The 12,721-nt window shown below is 40.3% G+C and overlaps 2 protein-coding genes across 2 annotated transcripts; one reads left to right on the top strand and one right to left on the bottom strand.

Annotated features, from left to right (window-relative positions):
• Positions 1–667: 667 nt before the first annotated feature.
• On the top strand, positions 668–11,669 carry GCK72_019407 (uncharacterized protein; the record flags this gene model as incomplete). The annotated part of the gene is made up of 12 exons (XM_053733010.1): positions 668–790; positions 2,283–2,315; positions 3,565–3,746; positions 3,845–3,995; positions 4,081–4,188; positions 4,699–4,950; positions 5,834–6,104; positions 6,568–7,023; positions 7,368–7,525; positions 7,910–7,986; positions 11,152–11,424; positions 11,567–11,669. The coding sequence occupies 12 exons, from the start codon at positions 668–670 to the stop codon at positions 11,667–11,669; spliced, it is 2,187 nt and encodes a 728-aa protein (XP_053581923.1).
• On the bottom strand, positions 5,917–6,129 carry GCK72_019408 (uncharacterized protein; the record flags this gene model as incomplete). The annotated part of the gene is made up of 1 exon (XM_053733011.1): positions 5,917–6,129. The coding sequence occupies one exon, from the start codon at positions 6,127–6,129 to the stop codon at positions 5,917–5,919; it is 213 nt and encodes a 70-aa protein (XP_053581924.1).
• Positions 11,670–12,721: the final 1,052 nt, after the last annotated feature.

The raw sequence follows: 12,721 nt of genomic DNA, 5'->3' as shown, positions 1-12,721 counted from the left end.
CATTTCTCTGATATGCTATTGGGACACAGTCTCCTCTGATAAGAGAGAATGTGTCAAAAAATGACTGCTCTCTGACTTTTGGTACAACTTACTGCCCAATTTGAATTCATCGATTGTTTCAAAGTTTTCCCGGAAACTAGAAAACTAATCGATACCGTATGTACTCTTCTATTCTTATCAAACAAAAAAGTTGGAGGGAAACTAGTTTCGAAATGAAGTAATATCATTGCAACAACCCCTCCCAAAACACCAGAAAAAGAACAATTTGAAATTCATTAGATTCCCTAAAATTTGAATATACACATCTCTCTTTCTCTTTTTCTGTACTAGCTTTGATTTGTGCACCAAAATGAACAAAAGCAATTTATCTTCAAAGCGGAGACACACGCACACACAGTCATCATCATGTTGTAGAACTTGAATTCTTTCCCGCTCACCGCCCCGGTGTGTCCCTTCAACTGTTCATTGGAGAGCCTAGCCCATTTATTATTTTTCAAATCCGTCTCCGTTTTTTTGTCCCCGTCGTCCCGTCTCCCGTGGTCCATCCATCCCCGGACCCCCTCTATCCTTCTCTTTAAACTCCCATCTGTTTCATCGTGACACATCTCGAGAACTTTTTCGAATGATAAATGATAATTGATGTTTATTTTTTTATTTGCAGGAAAAAATGAGCGGCGACTCAAAAATTTGGGCACACGCATCGGCGGATACATGGGCGGCTCAAAGTGGAATTTCGACGTACGATCTGGATACATCGAGTATTAAACGAGAAAAGATCGAGTGTCATGAGGTTGGTCTTTTTTTGTAAATTTGTGTTTTTGGTGAGGTAGAAATCTTGAAAAAAACAGATATTCCGGTTTTGGGTTTCTGGTTCTTGAACACACTCGAACACTAGGTTCTTTAGATTTTGCTTAGTTTTAATTTAGAAATTTGAAACTTGGAGCATTTATTATCGGTTATTGTGAAATTTGGAAATTGTAAAGCGGTTTTTGAAATTCCTATAAATTTCAGGAAAAATTGTTACGAAACTTTTCATAGTTTCCAATTTAAATTGTATTCTAATTGAAAAAAAAAAAATTAAGGTAAAAAATTCATCTCAAGCTGTCAGTTTTGTTTTTTCTCGGAACAAGAAATTCTTGAGTTAGGGCCGAATAGATCGAAGATCTCAAAACTCCGAAGTCATAAATTAAGTGTCGATGACTCTTTGGAAAAATGGGGGAATATAAATTCAACGTCGGAAATCTTCCAAAATTGAATAAAAACCTCCGAAATAGAGGTGGAATAACTAGTTCCACCATAAAATCTCTTCTCATCTGTTTGTTGATATGATATGCGAGATTCCACACTATCATTATCGTCAACATCCTGATGATTTTCACACAAATCGGCCCTTTATCTTCTTCTTTTTCTTCATTTCTCTCCGAGAGGCCTCCTCCTATTTATCTCTTTCTAATCACATTAATCATGTGTTTCTTATCAAGAAAATGAATGGATTACAAGATTTGGAAATATGGAAAAGAGAAACGGAGAACCATCAGAATAGGTACAAAAATATTCTGAATTCTGGAGCAAGATGAGGTCAGACTGAAAATCACTCACGCCCTCCCTCGTTCCCTCCCTGGACCTTTTTTGCTAAAACACAAGAAGAAAAAAACGAGTGGAAAATGCAATGCATGTATTTTTTTGTCCTGGCCTTCGTCGTCGTCGTCGTCGGGGTCGACATCTTCTTTTTTCGTTTTCTACTACTTCATTTTCAACCTCCTTGCCTAGTCTACTGTAGCCTCACACGACGATGATTGGCGCAAGTGGGTGGAGCCAAGACCCCGAGGCAAACGCGCGCCCGTCCAACAACGTCGTGTCTCCCCAGGGCTAACAGGAGAGAGCGCGCGCCTCCGATCTGCCCCGGGTTGCCCCCCTTCCACTTGCCTTCTTCTTCTACACCAGACCCTCCACACTTCTTCAGGGCTCCGCCCAAAATTCACCCCACCCCGATCGGACAAGATTGACATACAACCGTTTTGAAGTGTGTGAGAAGTTGTCATTTTCGATATTCATCTGTCTGTCATATTATTTACGTTCCCCCCATCTTGTTGCCTCTTCTTGTCGGGGGGATCTCAATCACACAGACATCACGGAACACCATCATCAATTCGACACACTAATCAATCGATCAACAAGACGAGAAGGGGCGGGCGACAAGCTCTGACCACTGAATTGACTGACACGGACAAACGGACACAGCGTCGAGTTCGATCCCGACGACCATCGTTCATCTTATTCAGCCCGTGTCGGCAACGACAACGATGGCGCAGAGGGTACTTCTTCTTCTTCTTCTTCTACTCCTTCTTCTTCTTCTGACATTGACATGATACCAGAAGAGCGCCGCCATCTTTTTCCTCCTCTTCTCTATAATTTATCGTTGTGTTTGGTGCTATGGGCTCATTCTTGGTTTCCAATCGGCTGCCAAGCTCAGTCTTTCCCTTTTTCCCCGTTTTCCAAATTCAAATAGCTCGATTTTCAGTCTCTCGGCTCTAAAATCTAATGAAGTACGGTTAGTGCCTGCTCATATGATTATGCTTCTGCCCACCCTCATTCCACAAAACCGTGGACCCAATATCTACAGTCTCAACTAATTTTCAAGACTTTTCGGTTTCTTTTTTCAATGATCGAACAACTTTAAATAATAAATCTAGAAAGTTCTTTGACTGCAGGCTATTTTTGAGATAAGAATAAGTCGGGGAATTCCATTGAGCATTCCTACAGTTCTCTGAGTCTTTCATCCTAACCCCCGACCTATTCAAAAAACACTTTTAGACTAAAAACCACCGTCTCACTCTTAAATTGATTCGATTTCTGCAACAAGAAAAACCAGCAAAGTTTACGATCTTAACGACAGTATCACTTTGATTCTATTCCGAATCGTCACCCCAAAGATAAGAAACTTTCCTCTCCTCCCCCTTTCCACTAAACTCTTTTTTCCCAACAAAACCATAAAACCCATGAAAATGATTTGAATGGGTTCTAGAGCTTACTAGCTTCCGAAAACTAAAAAAAGAGACTTTTTATATCTAAAGGAACTAAAAAATACAACCGTTCCATTCTGATATGTCATCTTTCTTCGCTGCTGTCTACTCTGATGATCCAATCATTAATCAATCAATCAGTGGAGACTATTAGGGGTGGAGAAATAGAAAAATAAAGATAAAAGAGAAGCATTTCTCACCTGCAGAGACTTAGTTGTCTTCAGATGTTCCTCTTATCCATCGTTCGCATCTCCATCAATGGGGGCGAGAAGATTTATTTCGTCAAAAAATTGTCCTATCATAGTGACGGCATCTGGAACGACACAACGTCTTTTCTGGGTCTTTTGTCTTTCTTTTACTTTTTTCCAAGTTTTTCGGGCGGCCTCTTTTTTCAAAAAATGTCAGAATCTTAACCTTGACGAACCTATCTAATCCATTGTCAGAAGAAGAGATAAGTTAATCCATGCTTCTGAACTCAACATCAAAAAGATTATTTTCCTTCTACCTCTGGTTACTGTATCTTATCTTATCTTTCTTTCAGCAGTTCAACGATGGATATGGACCGCCACCCGGCTCGGCGAGCACCGATCCGGTCAGCTACGCAGCCGATCCAACTGCCTACTTCAATTTGTACACAAATATGGGCGCCGCGCCAACGACCACTCCGATGATGCACCATGAAATGGGAGAGGCCATGAAACGGGATAAAGAAGCCATCTATGCGTGCGTTTTATTTATGAGAAAAGTTGTCTTTCAAAAAAGAGTCTAAAAACTTCAAATTCCTCAAAACGTTCCAAAAAATCAATTAAATCAATTTACAGTCACCCACTCTACCCACTTCTAGTTGTTCTATTCGAGAAATGTGAGCTGGCGACATCAACACCACGTGAAACGGCACGTGACGGATCCACGTCATCTGACGTCTGCTCCAGCGCCTCTTTCAAAGATGATCTCAATGAATTTGTAAGACATGTAAGTTTTGATCTACAGTCAAAGAGAGAAAACGTACCTCTCTCAAAATAATAGATACTTGATAATAACAAATGAATATTTGCAGACTCAGGAGAATGCGGACAAGCAATACTATGTGCCGAATCCACAATTAGACCAAATTATGCTTCAATCGATTCAAATGCTTCGTTTTCATCTTCTGGAGCTTGAAAAGGTTAGTGAGAATGAAGAAGAGAAATGAAAGATGCAGCAGACAAAAGAGCACCCCAAAAACCATGAATAATGTCTGCGTCTCTGTTTTAAACATATTTTTTAGTCGATTTCACTTGTATACATGAACAGTTATCAGTCTTTATCAACTGTTCTCATTTGCACTTTTTCGAATTGGGCGCCGACTGGCACCGTATCAGTGCTAGGAGGGGAGCAGGAGAGAGGACATTGAAAGTGCACTTCTACGATAGGCAGTCAACACACATTTTTCTAGAATTTTTAACAGAAAAGTACAAGTTTTCTTTCATTTTATGTCTGGCCTAGAATTTTTAGTTTTAATGTTGGGAAAGTTAGGTCATTCGATATGAATTTAGGAGGGAAAACTATTTTGAAATCACATTTGGTAGGATCCAGTTGAAACATATTATAGGGATTCTACCGTACTGTCTAGTATAAATTTTTGAATGATGTCTTAGTTTTTATTTTGCATTTTTAAATTTTTTTATTATTTCAGGTTCACGAACTCTGTGATAACTTCTGCAACCGGTACGTGACGTGTCTGAAAGGCAAAATGCCCCTCGACATCGTCGGAGACGAACGAGCTTCCTCATCTCAACCACCAATGTCACCTGGAAGTATGGGTCATCATGGACATTCGTCGTCCCCATCAATGGCCGGTGGAGCGACTCCAATGCACTATCCACCACCGTATGAACCACAATCAGTACCACTGCCTGAGAACGTATTGGGCGGACATCCGTTGGAGGTGAGAAATAGATTGGGAGAGGGCTAAAGGGGGTGATGAGAAGTAACAACTGACACTTTTCGAGCAGAGAATCAAATAATTTAGTGGTATAGGTGCTCAGAAGATAAACGAAATGAGAAGATGATCAAGTGACGAGATAAATGTTTTGTGTCAGAAAAAATACTGATAGAAGAGATCTGAAAGTGTTCTGAATCCAATTGTCCTCTTGATTTCTCATTTAATTTCCGAATGTTTTGACTTTTGTGTGGATAAATATGGATAATAGGAGTCAATCTAGTAAAGTGCACGACACTCTTTCTCTTTACTCCTCACCCGATAGGATAGATAGATGCGGGTGTCAATAATTGGATTCTCTCTCTCCTTTCTAACCGATAATACACACACTCAGTTGACCACACATATTGCTCCTTTTCGTGCCTGTCTATTCGACCAAATATGTGTGAGTGGTGGGATTCGATAGTTTTGTGTCAAACAAGAAATGATTAGGCGGTAAATATGGGAGCGCACAGCAGGAGATAGGTGACTTTGGGTAAACGATATAGTGTCTGAATGAACACAAAACAGTTAGCTGTTCTAAATTGGGCGGCATGGCTTTCGAACAATAAGAAAGTACTTGACTCAATGGGGGTCTTTTCTGAAGGATAGCGGTAAAAAGAAGAAGAAGAAGACGTTTGGAACGTTGTGCGCGCGTTGGAATTTGCATAATTTGGTTTTTTGGGGACGTCTTTTCATGTCGACCGACAGAATGATCGTAGGGCTAAAATCTATACAGTTGGGGAGACTGAATCAAGAATTTGAGGGAACGAGAGGTCACAAGACAGTGTGAAATATTGCACCAACTAACTCTTAAAACCAAATATCCAATCAGTTATAGATGTTTCAGGGATCTTCAATGGCGTACGCGATGGCTGGAATGGCTGCAGCCGCCGCTTCCTCATCCTCCTCTTCATCTAATCAACCCGGGGATCACCCTTTAGTGAACGGCGGGACGCTCCACTCGACGGCTGGAGCCTCCCAGACGCTATTACCCATAGCCGTCAGTAGTCCATCAACATGTTCATCAGGTGGTCTAAGACAGGATTCGACACCCTTGTCAGGTGAAACACCACACGGACACGCCAACGGAAATTCGATGGATTCGATTTCGGAAGCTGGTAAGTTTTTTCGATTTTTGGACATGGGTTATGGTAGTATGAAGTTATGGGGATGGATCTGTCTCTGATAGTTCTCGAACCATAACTTCGATCGTCTTCAGAAATAATCCAATCCACGTGTCGACATACCTTTTGTCGCCCCGGCTAACAACCCTCTTGTATTCGGACCTTTTGTGATGCTATCCGCTCCTTGCTCTCTCTCTCCAAACTCATTTTCATCCATCTTCCTTTTATTTTTAACCCCTCTTCCCGTTTTTCCGTCCCTTTCTCCCCATATTTTCAACCAGATTCCCTCTTCTTGATGCATGGTATTAATTTATATTTCTACCACTCCAATCTCATCATCATCGTCTGAATAACACTTGTATGTGCATTCGCCTGCAACTGACACCTTTTCTAGTTTTGTGTGTGTGTGCCGCTACTGCTTTTAAATGTGTTATTATTCTCTTCCATCGCTTCGCAGGTCCGTTGCTTCACCACTCACAACCTCTTCTTCATCATCCACATCATTCCCATCAGGACTTCATACCTCTTCCTCAACAATCCCAAAATATCATCGAACAAAGTCTTCACTGTGCCGGTGTCTCGATGCTTGACGCTTCTCTTGTCCCTCCGTCGTCATCGTCATCTGAATATCATGGAGACATGATGTCCATGTATTCTCATGATCCTTCTGTTTATCATCAAGATATGGGTCCCTACGACTACGGTGACTACGGTACACCTGATGTCGTCATGATGAATTCGGAAGTCAAGAATGAGAATTCAGCGTCTTCTTCAAAGAATGGAGGGAAGAAGCAGCCGGGAACTCCTAACGGAGGCCGAGTTGGCAAGAGTCGAGGACGTGGAATCTTTCCGAAGACCGCGACGAATCGGCTCAGACAATGGTTGTTTCAAAATCTTACGGTAAGGAAAATGAGTAAAAAACTTTGGTTTTAAAAGAATAAGTGTTTTTTAATTGTTATATGTCGCACTGATTTTTTGAGTTTTTGAGTTTATCACGTCTGAAAATGTCTTTTTGAGTTTTTGTGTTTTTGTGATCTCTGAAATCTCTTCTCTTCACGTTTATCAATTTCCACTCTTTTCCTGCTTTTTCAGGAGAGAGCACAGACAGTTAGACACCCTGTTATCTCTCATCTCTCTCATCTCACCTCACTTTCTCTTATCTTTCTTTATCTCTTCATCCCAAAAGCATCACAAAAATTGGTCCGAATACAGGAGGGTCTTGATCCAATGATCCAGACACCTCATCATGAATTCCAGGTGACGAATTCTCAGTATGTGGATCAAACGAAGATGGTCGAGATTCAGTACTTTCCGATTCAGCGAACGGAAGTCAAAACGGAAAACGAAAAGTACCGAAAGTATTCTCGAAGGAGGCGATAACCAAATTTCGCGCGTGGCTATTTCAAAATTTGTCGGTAAGGTTAAGAAGAAAAGCAAAAAAAAGAAATGGAAAAAAGACGAGTTATCTACCATATTCATCTCTTTCCTCATGTTTTTTGTCATCAATTTCTCACCTCTTTCTTCATTTTTTGCCTCCTTCTTCACACTCCTCTCATTTTTCTCCATTCTACAGTAATCTAGATTTACAAAACTTGTTGGGGGGTCTCTCGAGTCTCTCGGAAGACAGGGACGTGAGCGTACAACACGAACCTCCAGGTCTTCCAACACAAACAGTGTAACATAATTTTTACAACTTGGTCAGAGGTCACTTTTGTGGTCCAAACAGATGATGAGATCTTCCCCGTGTGAGAAGGGACCAATTGATATCAACACCTTCAATAATCTAATTGTTTTTTCAGCATCCCTACCCATCCGAAGATCAAAAGAAGCAGTTGGCAAAAGAAACGGGTCTTACAATTCTTCAGGTCAATAACTGGTAAGTTCCGTTTTCGATGATTCTTTTGGGGACACTCAAAATGTTTATGTAATCTGCTCCTCCTGAGTAACTTGCCTATCAGATTTCCCCTTTTTTGTCGGTGACTTCACAAATCCACCGCATGCGCGATGGTAGGATAAATATACTGTAGAGACTGTTTGACCTAACAAAGTTGCGTCATTCGGGTCATTGATGAGGGGGTAGATTATCATGAACGGACCACATTTCGGGGATGTGCAAGGACCAACTTTTTCTGAGGGACCGGATCATTGTATTTAGTCTTGGAAAGCCGTTTTCTGGAAATCTGAAATATGAAATGTAGCTAGGAGTATGGGTTAGAGACTCAATTATTCCAATTCTGTAAGTACTGCCAGCGGTACTTCTCTATACCAAACAAAGTCCTGTTTTTGACACCTGTTTGATTTACGAGGTGTGAATCCAATGGGAGAATCAAAACAGTAGATTTGGAAACGGATAATGGTATCCATCTCCAATTATGACACACTCCATTGCACACACCCCTCCACAAACACACACATAGACTGTGATCGTTTAATGGGATGCGCATGGCACCAGATACATCGAGCAACACCCGGTAATTAGTGAAAAACGATAGTAGTGACTTTGACGATTCAGGAGAAGAGAAAGAAATTGGGGGTTTGTGTTGCAATTTTTGGACAGGGATAGGTTAGCTAAACTGTCTTTGTTTCGATATGATAGTAAAGGGTTTCGGAAATTATAGGATTTGAGAAGCTTTGTCTTCTGGGATTCGACACGTTAATAGTATTCGAGGGATTTTTGGAATTTGTTAAATGTAGTACGGTAACTTTAGTTCTGAAGTTTTTTGAGATTGTAGACCGTGCGTAGACTTTGAGCATCTGAAATATTAAAGAATCGACTATCCCTAAAAGTGCCTTCTCCAGTTTTCTCCAAGCTTCCACTCTCTTCTTCTACCATAACTGTACATGTCTTCCTGTTCGCATTCTTCCCATCCGTGGTCAGGTATCCGGAGACAGGGTGACTCGTCGATTCAGCCCTCATTATCCTATTCCGCCTTTTCCCCAATTCCGACTACGAACAACGCTCATTGAGTGGACATTTGACTGACATTTCGTGTCAAACTGACGAACGACCACCCCGCATCGAAACGAGCGAGTCCACCTTTTCTCTCTCCATTGCTCCTCCTTTTTTCTTTGATTCTCCTTTTTTGATGGTTTTGAGAAGAGAAACCACCGGGGGACCAACAGGCTTAAAAGGAAACAAGTGAGGTTTCGCCTCTAAGGATTAGAGGAAAAAGAAATGATGATAGTAGTTGATAAGGGGTGGAAAGAAGACGAGACGGAAAATGCCCGAAGGAGTTGGGAAGATGGATGGAACCGAGTAGAAGGATGGAGAGAAGGGAGGGCTAATGCATAACAAATGGTTGTTGTCTGGTTGCAAAAAAGATGCTTTAGTAGGGAGAGTAAGGATTCAATTAAAGTTTAAACAAGGTAAAAATATGGGAGTATTTTGGTAATGCTGGAAAACTTTTGATTAGTTGGGTTGGGGTCGGAAATAGTCAATCGAAGGGGTTCAACATCTGAAACTTGAAAGCTCTAGTTCTGAAATCGCGAACCTCCATTCCAATATGTCCCACAAGCTAGAGTCTTCTAGCTCTCTAGGAATCTTTAGATTTTCCACAAACTCCATATTTATCTGCGTGTTTTCCCATTCTATTGATAGACTTTTTGTTCTTCTCGTTCCGAAGAATTTTGAAATTCGAAAAACTGGCAACAGTTAGAGAAGGAGGAGGGGGTGAGATTCTGTGTCTGTTTCGTCTTCATCCTCATCTTCATCGTCCCTTGTCGATTACCGTATCCCCCCGTTTGCCTCTCTTCTTTTCCTTCTCTTCTTCTTCAAGGCGGCAATTCGAACAGAGCGGGTTGGGGTCCGGTAGAGTCAATGTAAGACGAAGAGATCGAAGAGAATTGGCTGGCAGAGCGACAGCCTTGGCAATGATGGATCGACGCAGCTGGCGACGTTGACAAGCCGAAGGCACCCCCACCCCGAAAGCAGTGGGAAATAGAGAAGGATACATTCGATGTAGATAGAGAAAAAGAGAGAAACGGGGGTCTCTGGAAAAGAAGAAGCGCTTCTTCATATTGAGGGGTCGATTTGTCAATTTGGTTGACGATGAAGGTGTCAATTTATGAGAAAAAGAGTGATTGCTTTTTTCGGGGTGGCGGTGGTTTTTCGGACGAGAGTGACTGACACATACTGAAGAAGAGATGATAGGGGAAAGGAATGAGAAGGACAAAGATTTATAGATGGACACTGAATTGATAAAGATTGTGACAAGGTACTAAGATTGATTGTGGGAATTTCTGGGGTGATGATTGGGGGAAAATAGGAGAGAAGGGGTTGAAAAATGGTTCAGAAGACGTATGAGGTGGTTTTGGAATCAGAATTAGATAAGCTCAATTCGGATTATCAGAATTTCGGCTAGAGCTATCATCCTCAAATTCTTTGGATTTTGAATGCGTTGACTTGGAAGACGTCTGATATATTTCCACAGTACCAGTACTACAATTGTCGAGAATGCGTAACCTAGATCCAGCTTAACTTCCAGCCTAGCTATGCTCAAACTCCTTCTACCGTACTTTATCCAGTCAATTACTTTCTCATGATTCCACCTGATAATCATCTTTAGTTTCAACGAAATAAACACACGCACCCACTAAACCTATAAACGTTATTTTATGCGCTCGTCAAATAGTTCGTTGCGTTTATATTACGAGTGTGACATTGGTCACTTAACTTTTTTATCCCCTCATTCCATCTTCAAGTAGTTGTGGTTAACGCGATTTATGGGATTTTCATGATCTTCTCGCTCAGAAAGAGAGAGAGACAAAAGTTATTTAGTTTCTGAGAAGGTTGCTATTTCTTTCTTTCCAACTGATTCTTATCTTTTTCTCTTCTGGCCACTTGCATTGGTTCAATTGTGACGCACATAAATTGTCACGATTTGACACTTTTAGTGGTTGTTTAGGTCCGATGAAGAGGGCGGACAGATGAAACTTGAGGAGGAAATCATTTGAGAAATAAAACAAAGGGATCTGTGACATATTATGACAATCGAACAAAAAAAACTCACACTACTCATAATTAATTTCCTTAATATTTCAGGTTTATCAATGCTCGTCGTCGAATCGTCCAACCGATGATCGATCAAAATAATCGTGCTGGACGAGCTCCACATATGAATGTTTGTAAGAATAGAAGGAGAAATCGAAGTGAGCAATCACCTGGACCAAGTCCCGATTCGGAATCTGATAGTGGAGCCAATTATTCACCGGATCCGTCTTCACTGGCAGCTGCCACGGCGATGCACTATCCAGGAGCCGAATTATATATGCAGAGGACGATGAATTATGGAGGATTCCAGCCATTCCCTAATCCGTGAGTTTTCAATTTTGATTTTTACTGTAGGGTTTAAAATTTTGGAAGAAACATTTTATGAAATTTCAGTATGCGTTTAGATCTATTAACAAAAAATCAATTATATTTCAAATACAGTTTGAATAAAAACGACAAGTTTCAGAGCAATGCAATTCATGAATCCAATGATGGGCTTCCCAGTTGCACCGGCAGTTGATGCATTATCTGCTCAACAATGGGTTGATCTCTCGGCTCCACACGAATAAAATCAAACGGATCTTCATATTTATTCGAATCAAAACCATCTTCCCAAGTGAAACAAAAGGTCTTTCTCCAGTTCTCTTCTCCATTGATTGCTCTCTTTTTCCTCCATTTCATTTCAAATGATCAGTTTCTTTTTGTTGTCTTTTCCCATGACTTTTTAATATTTTTCAATTCTCTCTCCTCCCTTCTCTAAATCAACTGATTCTCTCATTTGTTAATATTCTCTTTGTGACCAACAGGGTTAACACAACGTTCATTTCCACAACTCATCAAAAAATCCGTTTTCTGGGTTTATTGAGGACCAATAAAATGTGCTCATCATGTATAATGTCTTCTAGAATTGTATTTTTTCTTTTAATTGATTTCCAGTTCATATCAGAGTCCTCAACACAAATTATTCTCGGAATTCTCTCATCTCTCCTCCTCAAAAACCCTCATTTTCAGTCGAACTTATGATTTTTTAACAGTATTCTCTTTATTGTTTTTGATTTATTTCTATAAATTTGTCAAATTGTAAATTTCATATTTTCTCGCAGAACAAAAACTTCGGGATCTGATTATCTCATTGAACGAAAAACAAAAAGGAAACACATGTTTCGAAAGAAAAGTTTTGAAGGAAAAGAGAAATTTGGGTGTAATATTTTTTGAAGATTTGATTGCAATTATTCATATGAATTTATAAGAATCTGGGAACATTATTCTGGCACTCGAAAAATGATTTGTTTGGAAGGTTTTAGTAGAAACAAAAGCTTTGAAGGTGCAAATAAAAATTACAGGTTGTCAGGTCGTCTCAATTTTTGTATGAATTCGTGAACAAACCGATGAGATTTATAAAAGTAGTTTGAGTCAACAGGAAAATACAAAAATTGGAAAATAATTCAAGAAAGAAAGAAATAAAAAACGATGGTTTTTCAGAGTTTACTTGTCGAATCATATGATGTAACTCCTCTCGTTATTCGAACCATCAGACTGAATTCTTTATCTGAAGACGTCTCAAAACCATAGAGAAACACATGTTTTCTAACCAAACAAGTGAGATTTAGGAAAGAATTGT

Source organism: Caenorhabditis remanei, chromosome V (assembly GCF_010183535.1).
Source record: "Caenorhabditis remanei strain PX506 chromosome V, whole genome shotgun sequence".
Classification (NCBI taxonomy): domain Eukaryota; kingdom Metazoa; phylum Nematoda; class Chromadorea; order Rhabditida; family Rhabditidae; genus Caenorhabditis; species Caenorhabditis remanei.
The sequence above is the reverse complement of the archived record's forward strand: the minus strand, read 5'-3'. Positions and strand labels throughout refer to the sequence as shown.